Below are 27,238 nucleotides of genomic sequence, written 5' to 3' on the forward strand. Positions count from 1 at the left end.
TAGCTTACACGAAATAATTACATGAAGGGTCGACCTTCCAATGTCTTCTCTTTCCTGTTTTAATTAAACTTAAATCAGTAAATAATTGACTGTTTGCTTTACTCTGACTTATTGGTCATTTATTTTTTATGTATTTTATTGTGTGTTCATGTATTTAGATGTGTGCAATTCATGTGTTTGTAGAGACTGACATCTTGCCTTTTCGGAAAGGTTATTCAAGTAAGATATTCACCTCATTATTGAATAATGAAAGAAAGATTACATCGGAAACTCAACTGACATTTTTAGCACGTTTATGAAACATCAAATAGATAATTAAAACATAAAAATAAATAAATAAATAAATAAATAAATAAATAAATAAATAAATAAGTAAATAAATAAATAAATAAATAAATAAATAAATAAATAAATAAATAAATAAATAAATAAATAAATAAATAAATAAATAAATAAATAAATAAAACGAATCAATCAATGAAATAAATTAAACAAACAATGAAATAGTTATTCAAATAAGATAAGAAATAAGTTCCACGATGTATACAAAGACATTTATTATAAAGAATTATGCCAGATTAATAATTGATCTAATCTAGATGAAAGTCAACTCACAACCCTTGCAATTTGTTGAAATAATGGTTTTTTGCATCTAATTAGAGCAAAATAAATGTGATTGGCTGTTTACTTCGTCAATCAATTTACAAACTTCTATTTGATTGGTTGACCAAGTGAACCGTGTAGTCATTCTGTGGTTCATTCATGATTTTGTGTGTTTTTATATGATGTGTCAAATTTATTGAAAAAGAAATTACTTAGGAAAGTTTTTAATTTGATCAATTACAATATAGCAGAAAATATTTATTATTCATATTCTTACGGATACTGTATAACATATAAAAAAAAAAAAAAAAATATATTTTAAGGGGATTTTATGATTAATTATTAAGTTTAGGGATTTTAGAGCGTAGTAGTTGCAAGAATCTAGAAACAATGTAAACACACGACGAAGCAGGTGCAAACAAGTGGTGGTTCTGTGACTGATGTGTATTTTGTACACAGTGCATAGGACGTTTGTGATCACAAAATTCAGTACTTTGAATCTACAAATGTGTTTTATTGTTGAACAACTTACTAGTGTTTGGATTAACTGGCTTGAAGTTATGCAATGATATGGTTAAGAAAAAGGAGTATTTCGCCAAAAACTACATTTTCAAGTTTCTTCATTATTCTGGACTGTGGATACATAGTGGTCCCATGGATGCAATGTACAAGGTGACAAGTGCTCAAGGTTTTACGGCCCTGGTGTACTGCTTGCTCTGCGTTTGTATACTGGTCTCACCCGTGTCCGCCAGGAGTAAAAGAGGTAAGCCTGTGACTTTGTCAAGGACCAAATCCAAATTTATACCTGGGGCTAATTAGCTTTGTGCAGTTTTCTTTTAAAACACCCGTCTCTTTTATAAATTACCAAAATTGTTTTCAGGCATTTTTATAGTGAATGCATAAAGTTTCATGACCTATGGAGTATTGAGTGTGAGTGGAGTTTTATGTTATTGAATAGAGAATGACCAATCCAACTTTCTTCAACAACTTAGGGAGTGTTCATAAATACTTTGGTGGGGGGGGCTGGAATTTTTTTTTTTTTTTTTCATGTCGAAATTTTTTAACCCCCCTCTTCACGAACCCAAAACTTTGTTGACCCCCTCTTAATGGACCTAAAACTTTTTTTTGACCCCCCTCATATTAGGTTCAAAACTATTTTGACCCCCCCTCATTTGTACACTATTTTCGCCCATGATGGGGATGAAAATGCCTTTATTGTGACAATGTGCGCATACAGCGCATAAACGCTTTGTATTTTACACTATTTTGGCCCATGCTCAGGGTGAATTTGGGTGGAAAAGGGGTTCCTTGCCTCTATTCTTTTCCTTTGCCCTCCAGATTTTATCTTTCATTTTTCATTCATCTTTGTCATGGGGGCACTTCCCCCCCCCCCCTTGCCCCCTGGCTACACTACTGCCGAAATGGGGTGTTTTGCTATTTGCTGGGCCAGTTCGTGTGATCGCGACGCGCAAAATTGTGCAATTTTACCCTATATGTGGGCCCAAAACACTGTGCTTTTCGATGTGCTAAAAAGTTGCATAGGGCAGTTATTGGTTTTTTTCTCCTACTAGGATCTTTAGGGAAGTCCCCATGGAAAAATTAGGGGTGGAAACGTGTACCCCGTTCTCCAAGATTCCTCCGCCTATAATTGTAAAGCAACATGATTTAGTTGATAATGAATTAATAATCTGTACTGCATGAAACATTATTGTAAAAATTGTCAACACTAAAGAAGAACAAAGTTATTGCAGTCTTTTGGTGATTAAAAGAGCAGATCAGAAGGAACTGACACAAACCTCAAAATTAAGTTATAGACAACAAGACAATTTTTAACACTTCATACTTATATTGAATGACTTTTCAAAATACATAAAGGACCTGATCAAATACCCTTATCTGGAATGAACTTTTGTTCTGGCTTTAGGGAACATTTGGTGCGTGGAGCTGAAAAAAATTTCAGGCTATTTTATATTTTTTGCTTCAGGACTAATGTTGCTAAAGTTTTTACACCCCCCCTCTACGTGCCCAAAAACTTTTTAACCCCCCCCCTGTTCATACACCCAAAACTTTTTTAACCCCCCTCTTCAGAACTCCTAAAATTTTATGACCCCCCTACATATTTTCCAGCCCCCCTACCAAAGTATTTATGAACACTCCCTTAGGCCTATATTGAGGCTAGCTGAAGGCGTGAAACATTGATTTGACACTGTTGCTTTTGTAAAAGTTATCTAGACTGCAGGCAGGTAGGGTCTGTACTCTGTAGGCCTTAAAAATACACATAAACATGTACAATTTACTATATTAAAAGAGCACACTGCATATCCCGTGCATGTATGTACATCCCTATGATCCCTTGGTACACAAAGTGATTCATACAAACACACATTGTGAGTTTTTATTTTTCATATAAATACTGAATACTCAAATTAAAGGCCCATTCATCAGTGATCCCAGTGAAAGTGTAAAAAATGAAATTGTTTATAAATTGTCTAAAAGTCATTAAAATTAGTATTTTTGAAATGAAAAATGAAAACAGCAGTATTGACAAAATTGAAGCCCCAGGCCTACATGCAGCTAATTTTTAAACTTAAAAGGGCATTTCGGGATCCACAGAATAATCACCCAACTTTTTGAGGTTTTTTACTGGAAACCTCTGGCAACATCATGTTTATCTACCATATATTTCTTACAAATTGATTCATTTAGCAAAAATATCATGAAATTTGAATTACACCAGAACAAAATTATAACATGTTGCCTATGGACCAGTGTATTAAATATACATAATCATGGATTTAATCGCAAACGCAAAATCAGAAATTTTTGGAATAAGCCTATTTCGTGGATATCAACTGGAAAATGTCATAAGAGAATGCTAGAATCAAGAAAATACTCCTTTAGGTAGAGAAATTACAGAATCATGTACATGTATTATGTCAAATGTTTTAACTTTAACTTTTATGTTAGCACATCTGTGACACTAACTAAGGTGACAAAATCTGAATTTTGATGATTTTTCCAATCCTCAGTAGTCAGTATGCATGAGCAATCACTGAATGAATGGCCTTGAAGGGGGTACTACACCCCTGTCCAATTTGTGCCTATTTTTGCAATTTTCTCAAAAAGTATAGCACATTTGGTGACAAGTAAGATATGTATGTTTTAGGGGCAAGGACTACAACTACTGTACTAAAAAGTCAGCAACTCAAAGCAAGTGGTTATTGATTTTTTAATCAAATACTGGTTTTCCCTCATTTTTGATTGTAACTCCAAAACTGTTGTCTGTGCTGAAATAAAATTTCTAGTGCAGTAGTTGTAGTCCTTGCCCCTATAATATACATATCTTACTTGTCCCCAATGTGTTATAATTTTTGAGAAAAATGCAAAAATAGGCACAACATTTGGCAAGGGTGTAGTACCCCCTTAATAATACATGTTTGGTAGCCACCAAGAACTCGGTACAAAAATCTGTGGTGGGTTGAAAAAATCCATTAAAAAACTCTTAGTATAATCTTGGTGATTTTTCATGGATTTTTCAGCCAGTTAAAGATTTTTCATGGAAAAGTGTGATCTTTTACCTCTTTACCCGGACCCCCTTTACATCTAGAATAAAATTTCTTTTTCCTTTAAGGGAAGGGGTATGAACGTTTGGACAGTATTTATTGTGGGACATTAGAGCACATCAGACATATTGAATTGCATTCTGAATACGAAGAATGTCATTCTGATATCAAATAATTTTTGATTTTTTGAAATTCGCAATGTAATACACATTTTATGGCAAATCATTAAAAATTGACATTTTTGATATTTAACAGTACTCGAAGTAAACTTTATAAATCTGATGATTTATACTTAGCGATAATGTAGGTGGGATGAAAAGCCGACGATCAAATGAAAATTTTGACCTTTCGTATTGAAGATATGGATTTTTTCCCCAAAACACCAACAAAAATTAGGCCTTTTTGGGGAAAAAAATCCATATCTTCAATATGAAAGGTCAAAATTTTCAATTGATCGTCGGCTTTTCCTCCCAGCTACATACACTTTGAGAATATATCATTAGATTTATAAAATTTACTTCGAGGACTGTTATATATCAAAAATTTGAACAATATCAAATTTTTATAATTTGTCATAAAATTTGTATTGTATCGTGATTTTCAAAAAAATGAAAATTATTTGATATCAGAAAGACATGCTTCGTATTCAGAATGCAATTCGATACGCCTGAGGTGCTCTCATGTTCCATAAAAAATACTGTAGAAATGCTCAAAACGCTCATTCCAGATCCCTTAATTACCAAACTGATTTCACATGTTTTCAATTTGTGCAATTCCTAAATTTAGTGGGTTAATTTATCAGAACTAGGGCCTATTTTACTTATAAATTTGGATGCCTAGTCAGGGACTTCTTGACATGCAGCTATACACAAAATGGGGGAAAAAGGATCTAAAAATTTAAAATAAAAGGGGAGAAAGAGTGTATTTTAGCACCAAACACACCCAGTTCAGCCCACAAAATAAATAAATAAAATAAATTACATTGATTTCCATGTGTTCCCTTGTACTCCAATAACCCTCCAAAAGGCTAAAACTTCCGTCCCCTGGACCCCACAATGGGCCCTAAGGCAGGCCCCTGCACCCCACCCATTAGTCGTTACTCCCCACTTGTCATTATATCTTGCCGGTTCTTGGTATCACTTGCCCCCCCCAACACAAATATCCAGGCTATGTCACTGGACCACAGAGACCTGCAACTGCATTGTTGATTTCAAGTGTGTGATTTTGAATTTGTTTATGTTTTTGGATGGAAATAAATAAAGTACAGTAGCTGAGATTTCAGAAAAAAAATAAGCAGAGCATGACTAGCCAGGGTTGTGGCTCCAAATTCCATGGGTTTTATTATAAATCCCATAGTTAAGTATTCAGTAGTTTGGAAAAGCTCCCATGAAAATAATCCCCAATTTTCAATTCATGTCAAAATAATTAAGCTGATCTCCATGCTCCTTGGAGAGGGACGATAAAGAAGTTTTCTATAGCCATGCAAGAGGCCACTATAAACAAAAAACTTAAAATGATAAATAAGAAAATATGATATAAAAGATTTGTTATTATATGATTGGAAGAATAATGTGAAATAAGCTGTTGTAATCTGGCCTTGGGGTGTGTAATTTCATGTTGCTTCACAGTCCTTAAAATGCTTGACTGAATCTGAAGAATATTCTCAACGCTTCTCATTCGAAGCCAACCAAGAAGACTGAATCTGAAGAATATTCTCAACTGAGTACAGCTTTGATTGAGTGGGAGTACATGAGTGCTTTTGCAGTGGATTGTACCTATTAATATCATGTTTATACTACTTCCAAAATTTGGTTATTCCTTCATGTAATTTTACATGAAATTAGGGTTGGGTTTACTCTCTAAATGTAAAAGTGTGAAAAACTCACTCCCCAAAAGAGTGAAATGTGTTTTTTTTTTCTTTAAAACCACTCTAAAACGAGTGAAAACCACTCTAAAAGAGTGAATTTTAACTCTTTCAAGGAGTTAAATGAAGGACAACTCTAAAAACATTCTTTCCTTCATTTAACTCCTTGAATGAGTTGAAATTTACTCTTTTAGAGTAGTTTTCATTCTTTTATGAGTGGTTAAAAATCACATTTCACTCTTTTGAGTGGTTTTATAAGTGAATCACTCTTTTGGGGAGTGAGTTTTCCACTCTTTTACATTGAGAGAGAAGGGTTAGTTTAGGGTTAGAATTAGGGTTAGGGTTAGGATTAGGGATAGGGTTAGGATTAGGGTTAGGATTAGGATTAGGGATAGGATTAGGATTAGGCCAAAAAAAATAAATTGTTTGCTTGCCCTCGAATGGATTTTAAAAATTGGGTCGGTCGGTCGGGAAAAAGTTTTTTTTTTTTTTTTTTTCCGCTTCCCAGAAACAGACATGGCGAATACCGAATGCAATTAATGGTTCAAGCATTTCCGTAGCAGCAACATCACGCCATGGTCCAGCATCTGTGCTCGTAACTTGCACCTTAAACAATTGTAGCTCTTCTACATGTAGGCCTACGCTTTAATGAAGTGTACAATTCTCCTACATGTACATGTAGTGTTTTCTGCTTTTCAAAACTAAATCAGCGTGTTCGGTCCCTTGCTTCACCTGTACATCTAGCGCTACTCGTGTTGTGTCCGCCATGTTTAAAGTGAAATCATATTTATACCGAGCGATTTATGCTCTTAATAAAAGTAGCCTCAACAAACATGTTGAAAAAAATAGTGCAATGTTACTCCCTGGTCGATACGAACAAATATCATGAATCTAAATATTTATAAACAAGAAATGAATATCTGGTACAACTGTTTTCAAATTTTATCTACTTTTATCATATATTTTAACATCTGCTATATTGTGTCCATTCTTGCACGATATGCACGGTTATATTTTGCCTGTAAATAAACTCATCCCTAGATGCGCCGTCTGAAATGTGCATGTGGATAGCAAATTGTATGAGAGCTTAGACGCTGAGGTGGTATACGAAATTGCGGAACCCGACAGTCAGGTACAGCCGGCCGGACACGTAAACATGCAGGATATGGTATTTTACAATGTTTCTTTTAAATCATCGGTTTTCAGATAAAAAATACATGCAATTTTTGGGAAAATCGCAAAAAAAAAACTTTTTTCAAAAAAAAAAGTTCTACGGTCGGGACTGCCGAGACGGTCGGTCGGACGAGGGCAAGCAAACAACTTTTTTTTTTTGGCCTTAGGGATAGGGTTAGGATTAGGGTTAGGATTAGCATACACAAAATAATTGCATGCAGGATCAACCCAAAATTTCTTTCTACAGTCTTCCAGAATTCAAAAAAAGATGTATTTTCAATTTCCTCCATACTGTACTGGTATTGATTTTAACAGTGGGTCATATTAATGATCTAGAATTTAGAAAGTAAAATGCTGCATCGTCACTTTTTTGTGTGTTTGCGTTTTTAGGCTACCCCCCTCCCCAAATTTGGCAAAGTATAAAAAAAGTCCAAAAATTTCATAATTTGCGAGCGTAGCGAACCAAAAAATCAGGGTTTTTACGCTTTTTTGGACAAAAAAGGTCCAAATTTTAGGAAGAAAGTCCACTTTTCACAACATTTTGAAAAAAAAAGGTCCACTTTTTCAAAATCAGCACCCCCAAATGAAATCCTGCATACGGGCCTGCTGGTATGCATGTTGGTACCGGTACCTATGTATCACAAATGGACACACATTTACGTATAGACAAAACCCTGAAATTGAATTCTGTTGGTTCCACTGGTCACAGTTGTTTGATGTAATGTAAAACTGTGCCATTTTAAAGTCAAGTTGAACAATGATGGTGCTATTTATCTTAAAATCTTTACAAGGGGTAGACACTAGAAAATAATAACAAATGACAAGGAAATTAAAAAAAACCTTTTTATCATGAAATGTAAGGAATGAATCATATTATTTGGCTAATTTAAAAATAGAGCCCTCAATTTGCACACAAATGTACAGTTTATGGAATAAATATTACCACAAAAAAGCAGAAAAAATGAAAGATCTTCTCTTTCAAACTAAAGGAAAAAAGGCAGATCAGTTAATATATGGGAGGCAAAAGGAGGGGGTGAGATTGATTGAGTCTCCTTGCTGAACATCTTTCTTGTGGGATATGTTAATATGGTGGCCAATGGCCATGGAGAGTGATTTTTTATTTACACTTGATTTGAGAAGTGAGGGGAGAAGTGCTAATTAACAAGCAATTTGTACAGAAAAGGTTGTGAAGTTGAAACCTTGAACATGACTTGACAGATGATGGATTCAGTTTAGAATTTTGTTTTTAAATTTGGCTTCTTTTTCAATAATTTCTCAGGCCTATTGTAAGTTTACTGGTAGACTACCTTCTGATGAAATCAACTTCTGGAATTGACGCTGGAATTGTTACCTACCCACGTCGGTCAAGCAGGTATCCTGCCAAGATGCTGAATGACCTGGATTTTGCTGATGATATTGCCCTTCTGGAATCTTCCATAGACCGGGCCCAGTCACAGCTTACTAGGACTGCAACTGCAGCAGCAGATCTAGGCCTTGTAATCAGCGCACCTAAGACAGAATATATGACTGCAAACTGTAACGCCTAACCAGCACTTGAAGTCTATGGTAGTACCATCAACCATGTCACAGACTTCAGGTATTTGGGTTCCAAGATGGGCTCTAGTGTTGGAGACCTAAAAAGAGGAAAAGCACTAGCCTGGGCAGCTTTCTGGAAACTGGAACGCCTTTGGAGAAGCCTGTCCCTGCCAATCGAAACAAAAATCAAGCTGTTTCAGACAACGTGTGTTACTGTCTTTCTGTACGGGTGCGAGTCATGGGTAATTACCAAGGACAGGGAAAACAAGATCAATGCATTTGCAACATCTTGCTACAGAGTCATGTTAAACATCAAGCGTGTGGATCGGATTCCAAACGAAACCATCTACAACCTGACCAACACCACTCCACTGGTTGCCAGAGTCAAGATTCATCAACTCAAATTTCTCGGCCATATACTGCGTCTTGAAGATGGCGAGCCTGTGAAAGAATATGCGCTTTATATTCCACCACATGGGAAGAGGAAACCGGACGGCCAAGCACACTGTACTTACAGTATGTCCAGCACCTCCTGGGAGATACTGAAGGGATGCTGCAGCCAAACAAAATTGTTTCGCTTGCCCAAGATCGCATTAGTTGGAGAAAGCTTGTAGTCGCCTGCTCCGCAGCCGACTGATGATGATGATTGTAAGTTTTGATTGTCATGTTAGTGTGGTTCACATCATCTGTGTTCACATGAACCTTTAGTGTTGCCATACTGAACATACTGACTTAATGTAGGCCTACAATAAAATTGAAATTTACAGGACTGTTGACAAACTTAGTTTAGGTTTCAGGGTAGGGTGTGGGTCAAGGGTAGTATATCTACAAGGTACTAGAATCTTTGCTGAAAGCAATGAAAATGAATATAGAGCTTGGCAGTTGAATTTATTGTTGTCATGTTCTTTGAAAATAATCTTTAGTCATGCTTTGCTTTTCTTGTTGGCTTTTGAAAATGGAACTTCAGTAAATCATACAAATTGGCACTTGACCATGACAGATGATGAATTTTGTGTTTCAAATTTGGCTTTTCTCAAATATGATGTGTTAGTTTTGATAGTCATTAGTTATTGTGGTCATTTGTGGAGTGCTAATGAACATGAACCTTTAGTGTTACCATTAAAATTCACCTTGAAATTTACAGGACTGTTGACAAACTTGGTTTAGGTTTCAGGGTAGGGTGTTGGTCAAGGGTAGAAATATCTACATGGTACTGGTAGGGATGAAAATGAGCATATATAAGTTAATAGTAAGTTTGTTTGAATTGTCTTTGAAATAACAAATATGAACTCCTAAGAAGTTAATAGCCTTTGAATTATAGCAGAAAGTTGGAAGAAATTTTCCAACCATCCACAATCCCCCCTTCAGTAGGCAGAGTCTAACTGCCTCCAATCAAGGTGATTACTGAGTTCAGAGTGACATTTATAAGGGATTTGCAAACATGTCACACCAGAACAATTTCATGGTAAATTTGTGTTGATAAACACTGAGTGACCGGACACAAATAATATTAAAAATTTTCTTGTTAATTATGCGGGCGCGGGCCCCCAATCCTAATTTTTCCTATTGGCTAAAAAGAAGGAAGACCAGTGAAGAAAATGTGAACAAGCACATCATTGTGTTTAAAATGGATGTATGACAAGGTTCGAAATGTCACCCCGGTTTGACTGACAAATTTGCCAAAAAGTAAAGTTATTGCTAAAACAATAAAATACACTTTTTCTATAGTGAAATTTTGTGCAGAATCTGAATCTGAAGTCAAAAATACCTACAGTGCTTTCGTTTTCAAAATCCAAAATTCCTAATTTCCTATACACCAATCCGAGAAGCGTTTACTGTATTTGGCCCTCTATTGACGGCAACACAGATGTACCAGAGCGGGAGATTTTAATTCGTAATTCAATACTCATGATTGTGTATTGAATATCACTGTTGTGTACAATTCCCGGTACAATTCTGTATAGCACACAATAAATAATGGATGGAACCCCCGACCTCGGGACACCGCAGTTTTACATCGGGGACACCGCAGTAATGGCGAAGTCGGATAGGTGTATACGAAAAAGTGTGTCCAAGGCTCTAAAATGGGCATATCAAATTGTTTAAAAAATCCAGGCTTTTTTAATATACACAGTGAGCACCAATAACTCAAACTTGTTGTAGCCAAGTATCTTGGGCACATCAAGTTTGAATTTTAAGTCCATAGGTCGATTATTAAAAAAGCCTGGATTTTTTAACAAACTTATGTGTTTTTCACGCCCTTGAAAATTAAGGGGTAGGGGTAACATTTTGTGATTTTTCTGAATATTTATAAACAATAATAAATACAAAATTATTTTCAGCATTTAGCTTATTAAATGCTGAATAAAATGAGGGGTAAATCTTCTTTGTAGCACCTTCTGATCAAATTTTATGAATGTTACAAGCCGTTTGTCATCTGAAAATTGAGTTTTTTTGTGAATCTTTTGTCACGGCAAATGTCAATTTCCAGTGACCATTACAAGAAAAATAAATGATCAATAAGGAAAATAATGGTTTTGACTGAATGGTACTACCCTAAATTAATGAATAAAAGTGGTAAATGGATCATAATTAAAGGTTAAATGGGTATAATCAGTGATTCTAAATGAAGGCTCCAAATTTTTGTCACACGAAAATGGCGTTTTTTGGACAAAATTGGCTCAAAAACTATACTAGTTAGTGGTAAAATTAGAAACTACAAACAATTTTACCCCAGAAATGACCTATAAGCATATGTTTTATTGTTATTTTCACCCTCAAATATTTTTTTCACGCTCGTGTCAGTCAAATCGGGGTGAGTTCTTGAATGCTGTTGTATGATGATCTACCGAAATAGGAGATGGATATTTTAATTGGTTGTCATTTTCTTGATTTTGAACTTGAAGTAGAAAATATTAAGAAAGCTGGGCCAGTCCCTGATATATGAATCAGAAGACTATCCAGACATATGCTTGGACTTCAAGCATGCATATGGGGCAGGGCCTACATCTTACTTTTTCTTCATTATAGACAGGCTCTGAATTAAATAAGCTCCATATGGGGCTCCACATTATATATACCACATATTGTTAATGTTTGCTATCATTTAACATTACACATAGTCAAATATGTCTACAACTTCAATTTTTTCTTATGGTAGAAGGAAGGTAGAAGAGAAAAAAATAAACCAGATTATTTTGTCAGTTTGGATGATTGATAATCAACTTGAATAAAACATGTAATCAAGTTAGAAGCATAGTGCTCCAAGGCACACTGCCTACATGCTGCATAGACCTCATCCCTGGAAAATTTGTTATTCTGCATCTGCAATCAAAACTTTTAATATTGACTTTATGGCGTTGGGTATGAGTTTGAATACCCAATTCACATAGAATTATTTGACAAGTGTACCAAGAACTTTTATAGCCAGGCACATTGGGATCATAGCAAGGTTTCCAACCATCCCCAATCCCCATCCTGCAGGCAGAGTTCAACTGCCTTCAATCCAGGTGATTTGGTTTATGCTGGAGACTAATCTTAATTAATTAATTGTCAGTATTCCCTGACAAGTTTGACCATAGACTGTTACAGTTGCTTTCGCCTTCTGAAAGCAACGCGTTGCTTTCGCAAACAACACGTTGTTGTCATTCTTTACGTCTTGTGGCGACAACCAATCACAGCGACTCTTACAGCAGGCTCGTATCCAGGAATTCGTAGACCGGGGGGCGCAAAATAGATCTTTGTAAAATATCATATGGCGGCGGCGGCCATCCGGAGCGCTTTGCGCGAGGCAGGGGTGTCTGAGGGGATGTGCCCCCTCATAAGTGAGAAACTTTTACAAAATGAAGACCTAATTGAAGCCATTTGGTGGACCATTTTGTCATTATTGTGTAAAATTTGAGTTTGAAAAAGCCTAAAACTTGCGAAAAGACGGCCTAATTGAAGCCATTTGTGGACAAGTTTGGACTTTTATTGTATGAATTATTGCTTTATAATTATGTACCCATGAAGTTGCGCATGCAGGGACCTGTGTCTGAGGGGGATGTGCCCCTCAGAAGTGAGAAATTTTGCAAAATGAAGACCTAATTGAAGCCATTCGGTGGACTATTTTTGCACTATTATACTTTATAGGCCTATTCTGTAAAATTCCGGGGTAAAAAAGTTTGAGAAAGAAACTTTTGAAAAATAAATACGGTACCCAATTGAAGCCATTTGGTGGACCATTTTGTCACTATTATTGTGTAAAATTTTAGTTTGAAAAAGCCTAAAATTTGCGAAAAGACGGCCCAATTCAAGCCATTTGTGGACAAGTTTTGACTTTTACAAATTGTATGAATTGTTGGTTTATAATTATGTACGCATCCATAACGCTATGCGCATGCAGGGGGTGTCTGAGGGGATGTTCCCCTGAGAAGTGAGAAATTTTGCAAAATGAAGACCTAATTGAAGCCATTCGGTGGACTATTTTTGCACTATTAGGCCTATTGTGTAAAAAAATTCCGGGGTAAAAAAGTTTGAGAAAGAAACTTTTGGAAAATAAATACCCAATTGTAGCCATTTGGTGGACCATTAATTTTGTCACTATTATTGTGTAAAATTTTAGTTTGAAAAAGCCCGGGGAAAAAGCCTGGAGTCCGCCTTAGAACTAGCCCCGTTCCACAAACCGCGACGCCTCTCGAATAGCGACCGAAGGGAGCACCGAGCGTAGCAAAGATCTATTTTGCGCCCCCGGTCTACGAATTCCTGGATACGCTGTGATTGGTTGTCGCCACAAGACGTAAAGAATGACAACTATCAGCTTCTATCCTACAGTTGGAAAATCATCATACAGGTATCAGAGTACAGCACAGAAGCCAGTGCTAGTCCGCCTTAGGCCTACTGACTTTGGTGACAAAATGTGACGGACCCGCCGTAATTTTCACATGCTTTTGGGCAGAGGACCCACTTTCAAGCAATGCCTAAAATAATCACAGACCTATATAAGCCTATATAGCCTTCGGGCGAAACAGACCGTAGTGAACATGGAATAAATTTGTTTCTTTTAATGTTATGTACACGCTCTCCTTCACAGGATCGAGCACTCTTTTTAATGAAAGAAGAAACACAACTTTATGTATAAGCCTATATTCATAACCTCATTAATAAACGCGATGCGTGCGATCCAATCATATTTTATTATTTGCGAAAACGCGAACGCAAATCGAGGTCATTAATATCTCACAATTGACCGCAAAATGTGTAATTGTTTCAATGTCGCACACAATTGACTTCTGCGTGCGCTGTATTGTCGTCCAACAAACTGCTTGCTGGCGCTGGCTGCCAGATTTGGATTGCGCGCTACCATATTTGCACAGATTGTGATACGCACTTTTGTTATTGGTCGTTCTGTTTTAGCCTGATCGATTTTTGGCAAGGGAAGATGTAAAAATCATCTATTTTTATAAACTTTTGAGCAAAATTTTGTGTTATTTTGTAAGGTGAAGAGATTAAAGTGATGGTTATGAATGAGGTTAATAACTTTGCATCGGTAATATGTCGGGCATTGTGAAAAATCTAAACATTTTGCTTTGGACCTCAGAATATCCCTCGGGGCATCGGGATATTCCTCGGTTCCAAAGGCAACATGTTTAGATTTTTCACAATGCCCTCCAAATAACCGATGCAGTTATTAACCTCTAATTATATATAGATTGACCCGATTGCGGTTTAGGCATGGGCCTACTTATACGTGCAATTTTTCTCCTTTCCTCTTGGGAGGAGGGGCCGGGGCTGGGCCCACCTGCCCCCCTGAATCCGCGCCTGAACGGTATCATTAGGTTACAACTAGTAAGTGCTCAAAACTGCTCAAAATATTATACTTGCCCGCCCCGCCCAAACAATTTATGCCATGCTCTCAAATTGCCAGCGTGCTCGGAAAGTAAGGCCCCCTATCACAAAATATAGGCTAGTATAGGGCTATTATAGTCGCATAAGGCCCAAATTGACTTCTATTTTGAAGCCTGCAAAATAATGTCCCGTTCCCCTAGTTCGATCTCTCCTCTTTTTGTACCGGGGGCGCCTGCTCAAAAAGGGCTAAATACGCTACTGTACAGGATACACACAAGCATGCAAGAAACTCTTTATAAGCTTACGATTATGAAGATTATCATTCATCCAGGTAAAAATAACTATGAAATTATTATAATCTGATCTACTGGACTTACGTTTTTGTGAGTGGCAATATTTCACATCCTATCTCGGATGCATCATCAGGCCAACTGATGTTAAAGCGGCAAAAGTTCGTTGACCTGTGAAGAGGATGTTACGTCACAGGTCGAAGATGAGCCCAACCTCTGAGGGATCTTCTTTATCGCTGAACAATAGGCCCCTGCCAAGTTGTGTCGTAGCCCGCCTCCCTTGTTAAGTGAAGGCTCCTCCCGTTTAACATAAATCGCTTCCTTGATTCCTCTCTCAAACCATCTGCTTTCGCGATCTAATATCTTGACGTCCTTGTTGTCAAATGAATGATTAGTGCTATCTAAGTGCATGTAAACCGCAGAGTCTCCGCAACCAGTGCTAGCTCTCCTATGCTGGTACATGCGCTTCGCTAGAGTCTGTTTGGTCTCCCCTATGTAAAGGTCATTGCATCCACTGTCCTTGCACTGAATTGCATACACAATGTTGCTTTGTTTGTCCTTTGGTTGTTTGTCCTTGGGATGGACCAGCGCTTGGGTAAAGTGTGAAACAGTGGAAAGTGATGGTCGCTTAGAAACTTCTGTGTACAGAAAGGACACACACACAGATCAGTACTTGCTATTTGAATTTGATTCCCACCATCCACTGATTCATAAGCTCGGAGTAATACGGACACTATTTCATAGAGCGGACACGATTCCGTCAAGCAAGGACGCAAAGGAAAAGGAACGCGAACACCTTCAGAAGGCCTTGAATCTTTGCGGATATCGCGATTGGACTTTTCACAAGGCTCTCTCTCAAACCAAATCAGCTGATAAAGTGTCCACCGCACAAGCTACGCAAGGTGACGGTGAATCTAAACGCGGCAGGAACGTGACTATACCATACGTATCTGGACTGTCGGAGAAACTTCGCAGAATTTTCAAAGATCAAGGAATCCCAGTGTCATTCAAACCTAAGTATAATGCTAATTAATTATGCAAATATGCAAATTAGATGGGCGGGAAATCACATGTTAATGTTTTAGGCCATAGAAACACATTGGCAAAGTTTCATGTCAAAATCATATAAAATAAAAGTAGTAAGAAGGTTTATTCATAAGATATTGGTATAATATTGGCAAACATGAATATTCATGAGCACATTATGCCAATTTTCCTCATTAACTTCATCAATATATTGGCAAAAACAATAGAATACAAAGAAACTAAAAACATGTATATCTTGACAACCGTATGTCCGATTTCCTTCAAACAAAAACTATTTTGCTCAGTGTATTTAGCTTAACTTATTCAATCTATTCAAATGGTTCTAAATTCAGTTTCTGTTTTCCAGAAACATCGTTTCGAACCCCCTTAAATCTACTCCATCCTGACATCTGTCACTGATGGGTGGACAATTAGATGAAACGATATGTCTGCCAAGAAAATGGATTAATTTAGAATCTCTTCACATTATGTAGTTAGTGGCTCAATGTGCACAAGTTTCCTCCATTGCATATATGCAATCCATCTCATCTCTTCTTAAGGTCTTATGTAGTATTTATCGGGATATTTATTCAGTCAGTTAGCTGCCATTATGCATACTATCATTTTGTTCATTTAACATGGCCACTTGTATTTTCTAAACAGGTCATCTTGAAATGCATATGATCTTCCTTTGATGACTATAATAGCACAGCCTGTATATCCTTGCCTGAAACTCAATGGGCCCCTCCAACCAAGCCACTGATATTATTTTCATGGTGCACCTGTACTTTGGGAACTGAGCTACTACATTTACTTGTCAGGGAATCTAGTCTGTTCAGTTCAAATTGCAGGTGTGATGTATGTACCGCTGCCTTACAGATGATGTATCAGGTGATGGTGAATGCTGTATAATACAGATAAAACACTATGCTATTTTCCACCAGGCCCTTTAGCTGTTCTATTTTGTCTTCTCCATCTTCCCTTCTACCTGTATTATCCTCAGCTCTAAAGGCTTGGTTCAATCACCTCTGTAATCACAGATGCACTAATCGAATTGACCTAGTAATTTGAGGAAGGGAGTGCAATAATGTGCATATCCTTACACTGGAGGCGTGTACATGTTGTACAAATCTGTACATACCAGACTGCATGGTGTGATTAAAAAAATTTTGAACCATGCTTGGATGGTTTCTGCATTATACATCTAGAATCAAATCTAGCGTTCATCTGCTGCACGTACCTTCAAAAGTTGTCAGTTTATATTGATTCCAGCTTTGAAAGGGGAGAGTGGGAAGGGGGAAGCTGCCCCCTGTGAGAAATCTTGTCCCTCTTATATGCAACCCATACCCTCTCATCTCAAGGTCTAAATACGTACTAATATTCAGTCAGCTGCAACAGCATGTCTTCAGCATGTTCACGTCATCTTGAAATACAGATATCTTCCTTTGCTGACTATTTAGCACAGACTGTATATTGCCTTAAACTCTATGGCCCCCAAACCAAGCCATTTTTATAGTGCACAGGTACATACACTTTTAAGTACATATCATTAGATTTATAAAGTTTACTTCGAGGACTGTTAAATATCAAAAATATAAAAACTATCAAATTTTAATAATTTGCCATCAACTTTGTATTATATCACCAATTTCAAAAATCTAAATTATTTGATATCAGAAGGACATTACTCTTACTCTTATTCAGAATGCAATTAGATAAGTCTGATGTGCTCTTGAGTCCCACAAAAAATACTGAGCAAATGTTGCTATGCAATTCCTCACCCAAATTACATTAATTCCAGAGGGATGTTGTTAGAGGCTGTCATATCTTGGGATGGTTCAAAACAATGGGTTAATCATCATAAAAACAATAAATTGTTAAAAACAGAAAAATGTGACAAAGAGTTGAATTAATATTGACGACATGTGAAATGCCATCTTTCATGCACAATTTCTCATGTTTCCTTTGTCTATTATACAGTGAGCCAAAGAATTAAGGTACCAGTTATGTTCACCCCTGTATATCCTAAATAAAGACAAATATGTCAAAATCAAAACAAGCAGTCAATACATGTACTCTTTAGCTTTGATTTAACACCTTATTTGTTGAAATTGGTTGAGAATTAAAGAAACGCTGATCTAAAACCTAATGAAGAAACGAAATCAAAAGTTGCACTTTTGTGTAATCAAGGTTTAACGTGCTAATCAATGGAAGCGCAGTGCTAGTTCTCTTGTTCACGGACACTTTGTGTACAAATCAATTGGGCATTTAATGCAACAAACTGGAACTTTTAAATTTGTATCTTCCTTTGGTTTTGGATTCGCCGTGACTTTATTTCTTGAACAATTTCAACGAATGAGGCCTTAAATTCGAGCTAAAAGATGCGGCTATTTGCTGCTGGTTCCAATTATGACATAGCTGTCTTTGTTTAGGATATAAAGGAGGTGAACATAAGTTACATAACTGGTACCTTAATTTTTTGGCTAACTGTATATCGTATATATCACAAGTAGCCTAGATGTGTAAATCAGATGTTGACTTTGCAACCATGAAGGCACAACGTTTGGTTTGCACAGATGTGTTTAATAGTAGCCTAGCAGGAAATACACCACTTGCGATTAAAAACTAGACTTGACACTTTGTACATGTGTACAGCACAACTTGATTGAGTGTCATTGGATGATTCAAGATCAACAAAAAAGTTCATTCTGCTAAGCACATTGGCAATATGAGCCATTTTGTAAGGTAACTCTTTGTGACATGAGAGATTACTCACTCAGCACACCTCCAAGGCAGACTGGAAGATATGCAATGAATTTTAAAACAATAGATGGAAGGACAAGACAAAGTCAAATCTGACAGTATGGTTACTCAAATCAAACAAAATATTTGATTGTACACAAATCTGACATATGTAAACTGGAGACTTTTATAAGTTTGACATTTTGTGTAGCAAACCACAACTTTTTGAGTCCTGTTTATCAGGGACAGTCTGTATAGCTCAGTGGTTAGAGCACTTGCCCGACAAGCGAGAGTCTGGAGTTCAAGTCCCCGCACAGGCAGGTATGTCCGGAGTTTTTACTCTGTTATATCTGCCTATGCATGTCATGTTTCCATTTGTAAATTCATGTTTAATTGTGCTAGTGTGCGATGCATAATTCTGCTTTCACCTGTTACAATAATTTTTTTAATTCACATTGCATAATGCGATCACTCTATCAGCAAAGTGACTGACCGATCATCGATATATCTAGGGCTATAGGGGTTAGTGCAAGGCGCCATCTTCAATAGCTATCAGGTGTCATATTTGCAGATGTGCACAGTATTTATATTTAGCCCTAAGTTGAATTTTGACCTCATTTGTATGTTCCCTTCATATCAAAGATTCCACCCACAAAGTTTAAGCCCAATCAGGTGAAGTTTAAAATTTAGCCCCTCAGATGATCTTGGTTTAATTTTTTACATGTTCCCCTCATCATATAAAGGATTCCACCCACCAAGTTTAAGCCCAATTGGACAAAGGTAAAAAGCATGTGATCTTGCATGCTCATCCACTGGAAATGAGATTTGTAATTATAAACATAACTGAACTTTAACAAATTAAAAGTGAAGTCATCAAAGGACAAAGTATTATACATCAGTTGCAAGTTGGTGTCTCTATGTACAGTGAATAAACAGTCTTGCATAAAAACTGAATAAACAGGTTCAGATACAAAACTTGCCTGAACTTGGAAGAGATTTTGCCCGTAGGTTATGAAAGTATAGAAAAAAAATCAATGGTAAATCAAAATTATATTGAGGGGTATACCTGGTTGACAGCGGGTGTGTTATAGGTAAGAAGTAGGTTTGCATAACACCAATACGTGTCTTAGTAAATAATAAATGCCATTACCGCTATTACTCACTCACTTTAGTCTCCCAAGTACTCCTACTAGGTTTCACCGTGCCAATCTACTAAAAATATAATATGTGTATACTTTGTAAGGTTTCCATGACAGGTGCTCGGGGATGAGTATATTACTAGATTTCATTAAAAAAATTGAATTCAAATTGGCCTGCCTTGTTAGCATTTTCGCATTTTTAAATGTACTCGACAAATGGAAATTTAGCAAAATGTATTAGGGATCTTAAATTTCTTCAAAAGTTTGAACATTTTTAACAACCTTACAATGTATTTCCAGCGATGCGGGTATTTCAAGCAATAATGTCATAATGGTAACAACCTGCTTGAAACTTGACAGCTATACTTGAAGCAAATTGTCAAGATTGTTTTTCTTTGACAAAATACATTTATGTGTACTAGAATGGGAAGAGACATGCTGATTATGTGAACATGCTTGTTGAAGATGTTACATAATTTTCAGTTTTCATATTGATTTATTTTCTAGCTTGATTGAATTTGTGCGAAACTCAACCTGCTATGTGCAATTTGGATTGCAGTTAAGTTGTGATGTTATTGTAAGCTTGTATCAGTGATGTATTGGTTGTTTGTTGTTTGATATCGGAAATGGGTGAGTCGAGGCCGAGAACAAATCAGAATGAGTACCAGAGTCATGCATCTTGCATGATGTATCCCTATGATGACACTACCTCCTCTTCTGGGGGTAACCAGATGTAATTTTCCTGACAGGTATACTGTATAATCATATCAAAACGTTTTGGCTATGAGAGACCCATTTCAAACTGCGACTTATTACTTCTTTCCAACACTCCCTCATTTCAAATATATAGTTTTGGTTTCTCTTTTGTTCAGAAACCAAAAATCAAGGGATTAAAAAGTAGAGCTGATCTGATCTGCAATCATAACACTATTATGCTGGGAGGACACAGTATAGGGTATATAACCAGAAGTATACAATAGCCTATTGTGCTAACATAATTATTATCATGATTGATATCGGAAATCTATCCCGTGGACGACAGTTGATGCTCTCTGTCGAAGGTAGGTGGCATATTACACTCACGAGTTCTAGGCCTAGAAATCATATACATGCGCGTATACTGAAGGATGGGGTGGGGTGGGGAATTTGTATGAAACATAAACGATGCATGGAGATGATTTGATTATGAATTAGTTTATTATCCCCGGAAGCACAACCCATACCTCTTTAAGAGGGGCTCCCTCCCTATATAACCACCTCTTTCCTAAATTACCCCTTCCCCCTCCTCTTCCCCTACATTCGATATCTTCATCTCGAGCTCTCCTCCCCCTTCTCTTTCACTTCCAATGCTCTCTCTCATATGTTTCTCTCTCTCCCGGCCCATATCCCCTTGCCCTTCAACCCCCCCCCCCCACCTTTGTTTCATAACCATGAAGGTATAGGACATTTTTATTTTGCTATAGCCCCGAATGAAATTTATTTAATTATGTTTGTACTCACTCAGGTAGCATTGTGTGTGAATTTTACATCCGGACTAGAGGCTATTTTTTTTTAATGGGCATTTTAGTGTCTAAAATGGCCCAAAATGAGGGTTTTTCAATATTGCCGTCCATTTCTAATCGTCACCCCATAGGCTTTACATGTAAAATAAAAAGGCTCGTAAAAATTTAATAGCCTCTAGTTCGATGTAAAATTCACACAAAATGCTTTTTGAGTGATTACAAAGATAATTAAATACTTTTCATTCGGGGGCTATGTGGAATTTCTTTTTATGTATTCCTTGTACAATGACATTTCACAATAAAATGTCGATTGGAAACAAAGGTGCCCCCCACACACACACACCCCAATCTTCTCCCCTCTATCTTCTACTTTTTGCAGTAAAAATTGCTTCAGTAAAAGTCATTAGGTTATTAGAGGTCATATAATGGCCTTCCATCGATTCTGGTACATGGGATTAAGGACATGAATCGATTTTGTTTATAGCACCTATACAATTACAGTAGTGGCCCTTTTGTAATGTCGAATGCAAATATTTCGATGGTCTATATATTTTCACAGTGAAATCAGCTTAGGCTATTTCATAGTCTCAAGCCAATGCTTTCAAACTAAATCAATGCTTTCAAATGTAGACTGTTTTGTTCGACTTCTCTGCTCGTGAATATTGCACTGCGAAATTTAAACATTTCTTTTGTATACTTAGATCAGGTAACTCGAAAATCCTGTAATTTTATTTGTCACACCACTTATAAGAAACTGAAACCAAAACCGAAACTACCTGTCACAAATGTTTAGTTTTAAACAAAAGGTAGAAACAAAGAGATCGATATCTTGTGATTCAAGTGGTTAGGCAGGACAATAGGAAACCACATGATCAAAACCAAAACCAAAACTAAAACTATATATTTGAAATGAGGCACTGCTTATAGGGATCACAAGGTCAAACGCGATCTCTGTGTGTAGTTCAATGCAGTCTCAGATTACCATCTTTAACCTTTGGTGAAACCTCAACATAGCAATCGGCTCACTGCACGGACACAGCACGGACTGTGTACAGACCAATATACCTAGTTCAAACAGAGGTGATTTGGGGTTTTTCCTTGCACCAATTTTTTTCAGATTTTTCGCTGTATGCGATCCGGCGAGTGAGATACTTGACAAATCAAATTCTTTCTTAGATGATAAGCTTGGAAACATCCCAAGCTTCAATTGGATACCTCGACCAGGTATACAATGGTCCCATGTTGTTGTAACGCTTTGAGATGACTGGTCAAAATACGTAGAAAAGCTGAAAAACGCGGATCTCAGGCAGAGAACGAAGCATTTTTAATACATAGGTGGAGGTGAATAAAAATTATTGGCGAGTAAACAATATCATCTACATTATTTCCGATGCGATCATAAATTGCAGGACATTCTCATGTTTATTTTGGTGTAACGACTGTGACATATGACTAATAATTTCAAAGTTGTGATTTTAGTAATACAAATGTTTTGAGAAAAAGTCTGATTTTTGTTGATGTCAGTGGACGGTTGTTAATAGAATGAAATAAGAAAATGAGTAATGACGCTTAGGGTACCCTAACGTTTTGATATGGTAGTCAGTGATCGCAGGATAGGATGAAAATTCACTCAGAAATGCAACATTAGGTTTGCACAGCTGAGTGGGACAGAAAATGGACGTAATCAAGCATTCAAATGAACAACAAGATTTTGTGCTGTCTGTACTAACATATCATGAGTCACAGCACTGAATTCTTGAACACTTTAGGGCCTTTTTTGTATATGGTCTTGTCTCTTTCTAGTATCCCTGTTATCGTCAAAAGCGCAAGTGACATGTCAACATACAGGTGGGCATTGAACTGCGCATATGTGGTGGTTTATCGTCAAATAATATGAAATCAATAAGAAATTGCAGCAAACCTATACCGCAGCTAGCTTGTTATGTCCACCCTCACTTGAAATATTCTGTGGCTGTCCTGTAAAATTAGCAGTGTTGGAGCGGTCATTTGCAAGAATTGTAAGTGAATTTGTATTGATTAACAGATTCTTTTGCAGAGATACGTGATAAACTACATTGCAAAACTGTCTCATATTCATGATTGGCTAGTGCTTTATATTGTGAATTATGCTTACGACAATGCTGTACATGTATACAATTTCGTAATTGGTGTCTTGTTCATGCGACCACAGTCCATAAAACAACAATTTGCTTTAATGCCAGTGAAATATTTATAGACTTTAACAACATCATGCAGTCTCATAATATCGCATAATGTTGATATTACAAACTCTGCATTTCAAATAAAATAATAAGCAGCCCTAGAATAATACAGGGAATATTGATGAACAGAGTTCCAAGGTAATTTAAGATGAGGATTTTTTTTAGAGAAGTGGCAACTATTACTTTCACTGTAGGCTATTAATTACTACGACATGCGATGTTGATTGGCTTTTGATGGGGCAATTTCAAGTTTATTTTTGGCAATTTCCACAGGGCTACATGTATGGTAATTCCAACACACTGGTTAATAATATGTAACACATTGTACTAAAAGTACTGTACATGTATAAAAAGCCACAGGATTCTTACATGTAGATATCCGTATGAGGCAAATAAGCAACTCAGAAATTATGTTGCCAGTACTAGGCATGATGATACTCATTGCTCATTGCAAAAGTCTATAATATTAAGTTTGATACATTCATAGACATCAACATATCTGTATGCATGGTTAGCATTTAGGGGGTATTGCAGATGCACATCAATTGGGAATAAGGAGATAGATTATTATAGTCTTTAGGGTGATCTTGCTGTCTTAATTTTTCGTGATGAAGTACACTGTTCATATATTAAAGGAGGATTTTGTGATATTTTGAGGATTTTTTGTGGCTTATTTTGATATATATGTTTGCAAATGATTTGTAATTTTGTATGTAACATCTGCACTAAAACTATAAAAGAATGACAATTTCTGGGCTAAAAATCGTCCCCGAAATGAAAATCTGTTGATGCCCTCTTTTAAAATAAAGTTGTTCTCAACATTAAATCGTCTATAATTTTTTAAAGATAATTATTCAATAAAAAATAAGATTAAAAGAAATTAAATTATATAACTACTATATAAAACAAACTATAACTAACTATATATTATGCATTCTAATGAATTCCATTTATTTTATAAAGCTACTTAAAATGTGAATACACAGAATTTAAAATACTACAACCATGTTTTCCTACAGGTACTGAACACAGAATTTATGTTGTCTATCAGAACAATTTGCTTTTGGATTAGGGCAAATATTTTATAAGTAAACATTGAGTGTGTTGATTTGTACACCACTATTATTGGAGGATGTTTGCTCTTTCTAACCGCTGTAACTGGTTTATGGAAATGATAAAAAGAAGTTTTGAGACAAGTAATGGGAGTGGTCTTTGAGTGGTGTTAGCAGAGAGCAAACAACGCATAAAGACATTGATTTTTTCTGACCCAAAGTGAGAGCTCTATGAGGAGTAGGATGTTTTCTCATCTTCTCTAGTAGTAGTATGATGCATCTTTAATTCATCATCATACATATACACTGTACATTTAATTTAACCAATGTTTGGTCAAAATCTTCTTTGGTCAAAATCATTATTCTAAATTGTTTGTCAAAATGCAACTATTTTTGGTTAATCTTTGCTTAAGGGGGTACTACACCCCTCGATAAATTTTTGTCTATTTTTGCATTTTTCTCAAAAACTAATAACACAGTGGTAACAAAAGTTGTGTATATTATAGGGGCAAGGAATCCAATTACTACACTGGAATTTCAGTGACCCAAGACAAGCGGTTTGTTATTTATGATCAGAAATAAGGTACCGCTAGGATGTACCTCGTTTCCTATCATATATACTGAACCGCTTGTCTTGAGCCACTGAAATTTCAGTGTAGTAATTGGATTCCTTTCCCCAATAACATACATAACTTTTGTTACCAGTGTGTAATTATTTTTTGAGAAAAATGCAAAAATAGTCACAAATTTACCACATGGGTGTAGTACCCCCTTAACATTGAGTAAACTTAAGTCAATTGTAGGGCGATCAATTGGACTGTTGATGATATCTGACCCAACTTGGTAATTTGTACCCAACTTTTTTGCAGTGTAACAATCCCTACTACTATACAATGTACAAGTACCACACTCACAAGATTGATCAATAAGGCAAAGGAGATTCAAGTGTTTTGAAAAACAAATCTGTATGATTCCTAGCATCTGTTATTCCAATGGATGAAAAGGGAATGATGCACTAAAACTTTTCCAGGTGGGCATGGGAGAGGGGTGGGCACAGACTACTACATCAACAAAGTTGCTGTGCATTGTATGCTGTGAATTCTCGCATATTCATCAGAGGACCGATTGCTCCATCGTGCTGTTACCAATAATCACACCAGCATGCTATGTCTAACAATCACACCAGCCTTAGCGTATACGCGATAGAGCTTTGTGTGTCTTCGTGTTTATGCTAAAGACCGTAAAAATATGCGGTACATGCGTAGCAGTTTTGCCTGTCGCATTTCATGGAACAATCGGGCGTCATTATCAGGTGATACTGAGACATTGACTGCTTGGACATGGTCTGTTATCTCTTACGTCCATGGGGGTGGGCCAAGCGAAATTTTAGAGGGTGCAGTCCCGGGGGTCCAATGTGGGTGTGTGTGTGTGAGGGGGAGTTAACCAGTGCTGTATTTATTGGGAGGGGGTTCTCACCAAATTCAAAAATGAAAGTCACATGGACTCTGAAACAGTTAGAAGAACTTGCTATTTTTAAAAACGAGACGTGATACACAGATATCACGAGTGTGCCATGTTTTTATAGAGAACCATAACTCATAACCCAGATCAGAATGATGCTATGTCTCAACTTAAATTGCTATGCATTCCCTAATGCCCAGTTTCTGCTTTATATGATATAGAGCCATTTATTGTGATGCTCAACAGAGACAAGATGGTAACAGTAATTATATACCATGGTTATACTGTAGGGGGTTGACTGGGTTAGGTGGGGTTTATATTAAATGTTCTTATCTTCATAAAGTAATATACATAATAATATACATAGATGACTCCACATGTATCTTCTGTAGATGCTCAAACCATAAAATAGAGACAAGATGGAAACCGTAATTATATACTATGGTTATACTTTAGGGGATTGACTGGGTTAGGTGGGTCCTATATTCAATGTTCTTATCTGAGGCCAAGTAAAATAAAAAATGTTTTGTGTACGTCTGGGTTTTTGAAAAAAAGGAGATACTGATAGTGGGGCTTTTTATTTTCTATTTTTATCGCAAAATTGGTGTAAATACCCATAGTTGTTGTAGCGTTTACAATAATGCCTGGAAAAAGGAGAATGCCTTTTTTATTTTGTTGTTCTGAGAGGTAGCTAGGTCCCCTCTAATGATCACAAAACCTTCCAAAAGTGTTTCTTGCATATTAGTAATGCTATAAAAAGCATCTCAACTTCCTATCCTAGACATATTTTTTGAAAAGTTATAATTTCAAAAATAAAAATATGATCGAAGAAACTTCAAAAAAGGAAGCGGGAGGGCATGTGAAACATGTTTATTTTTTACCTTAGAATTGATAAAATAATATACATGACTCAGACTCTCCATATATTTTCTGTACACAACACTTAGTATTTCAATATTTTGGACTGTTGATTTTGTGTAATAATTTCATATCATGTCAGATGATATCAAAATTTAACACTCTCAGTTGGCCTTATTTCTTAAATTTTCACCCTTTTGAAAGTTTTCTAAGCTAAATCAACTTCCTAGACGTCTAAAACAATATTTCAAAGAAGAAAAAAAAAGAGGAAAAATAAAACAGCTTTTATTTTGTAATTGTTGATGAACAAGTTGCTAAATTTACACTGAGAAAAAAAAGCAAGTATAGCCTGTGATTAAAATATGGATATGGTGATCAGAA

General features: G+C 36.4%; 1 protein-coding gene across 1 annotated transcript in view; it reads left to right on the forward strand.

Annotated features, from left to right (window-relative positions):
• Positions 1–1,028: 1,028 nt before the first annotated feature.
• Positions 1,029–27,238, forward strand: part of LOC140165955 (uncharacterized) — a 351,538-nt gene continuing 325,328 nt past the window's right edge. Inside the window, 1 exon segment of the mRNA XM_072189295.1 lies at positions 1,029–1,366. Coding sequence (XP_072045396.1) covers positions 1,258–1,366 — 109 coding nt within the window. The 5' untranslated portion in view covers positions 1,029–1,257.

Source organism: Amphiura filiformis, chromosome 12 (genome assembly GCF_039555335.1).
Source record: "Amphiura filiformis chromosome 12, Afil_fr2py, whole genome shotgun sequence".
NCBI classification, from domain to species: Eukaryota; Metazoa; Echinodermata; class Ophiuroidea; order Amphilepidida; family Amphiuridae; genus Amphiura; species Amphiura filiformis.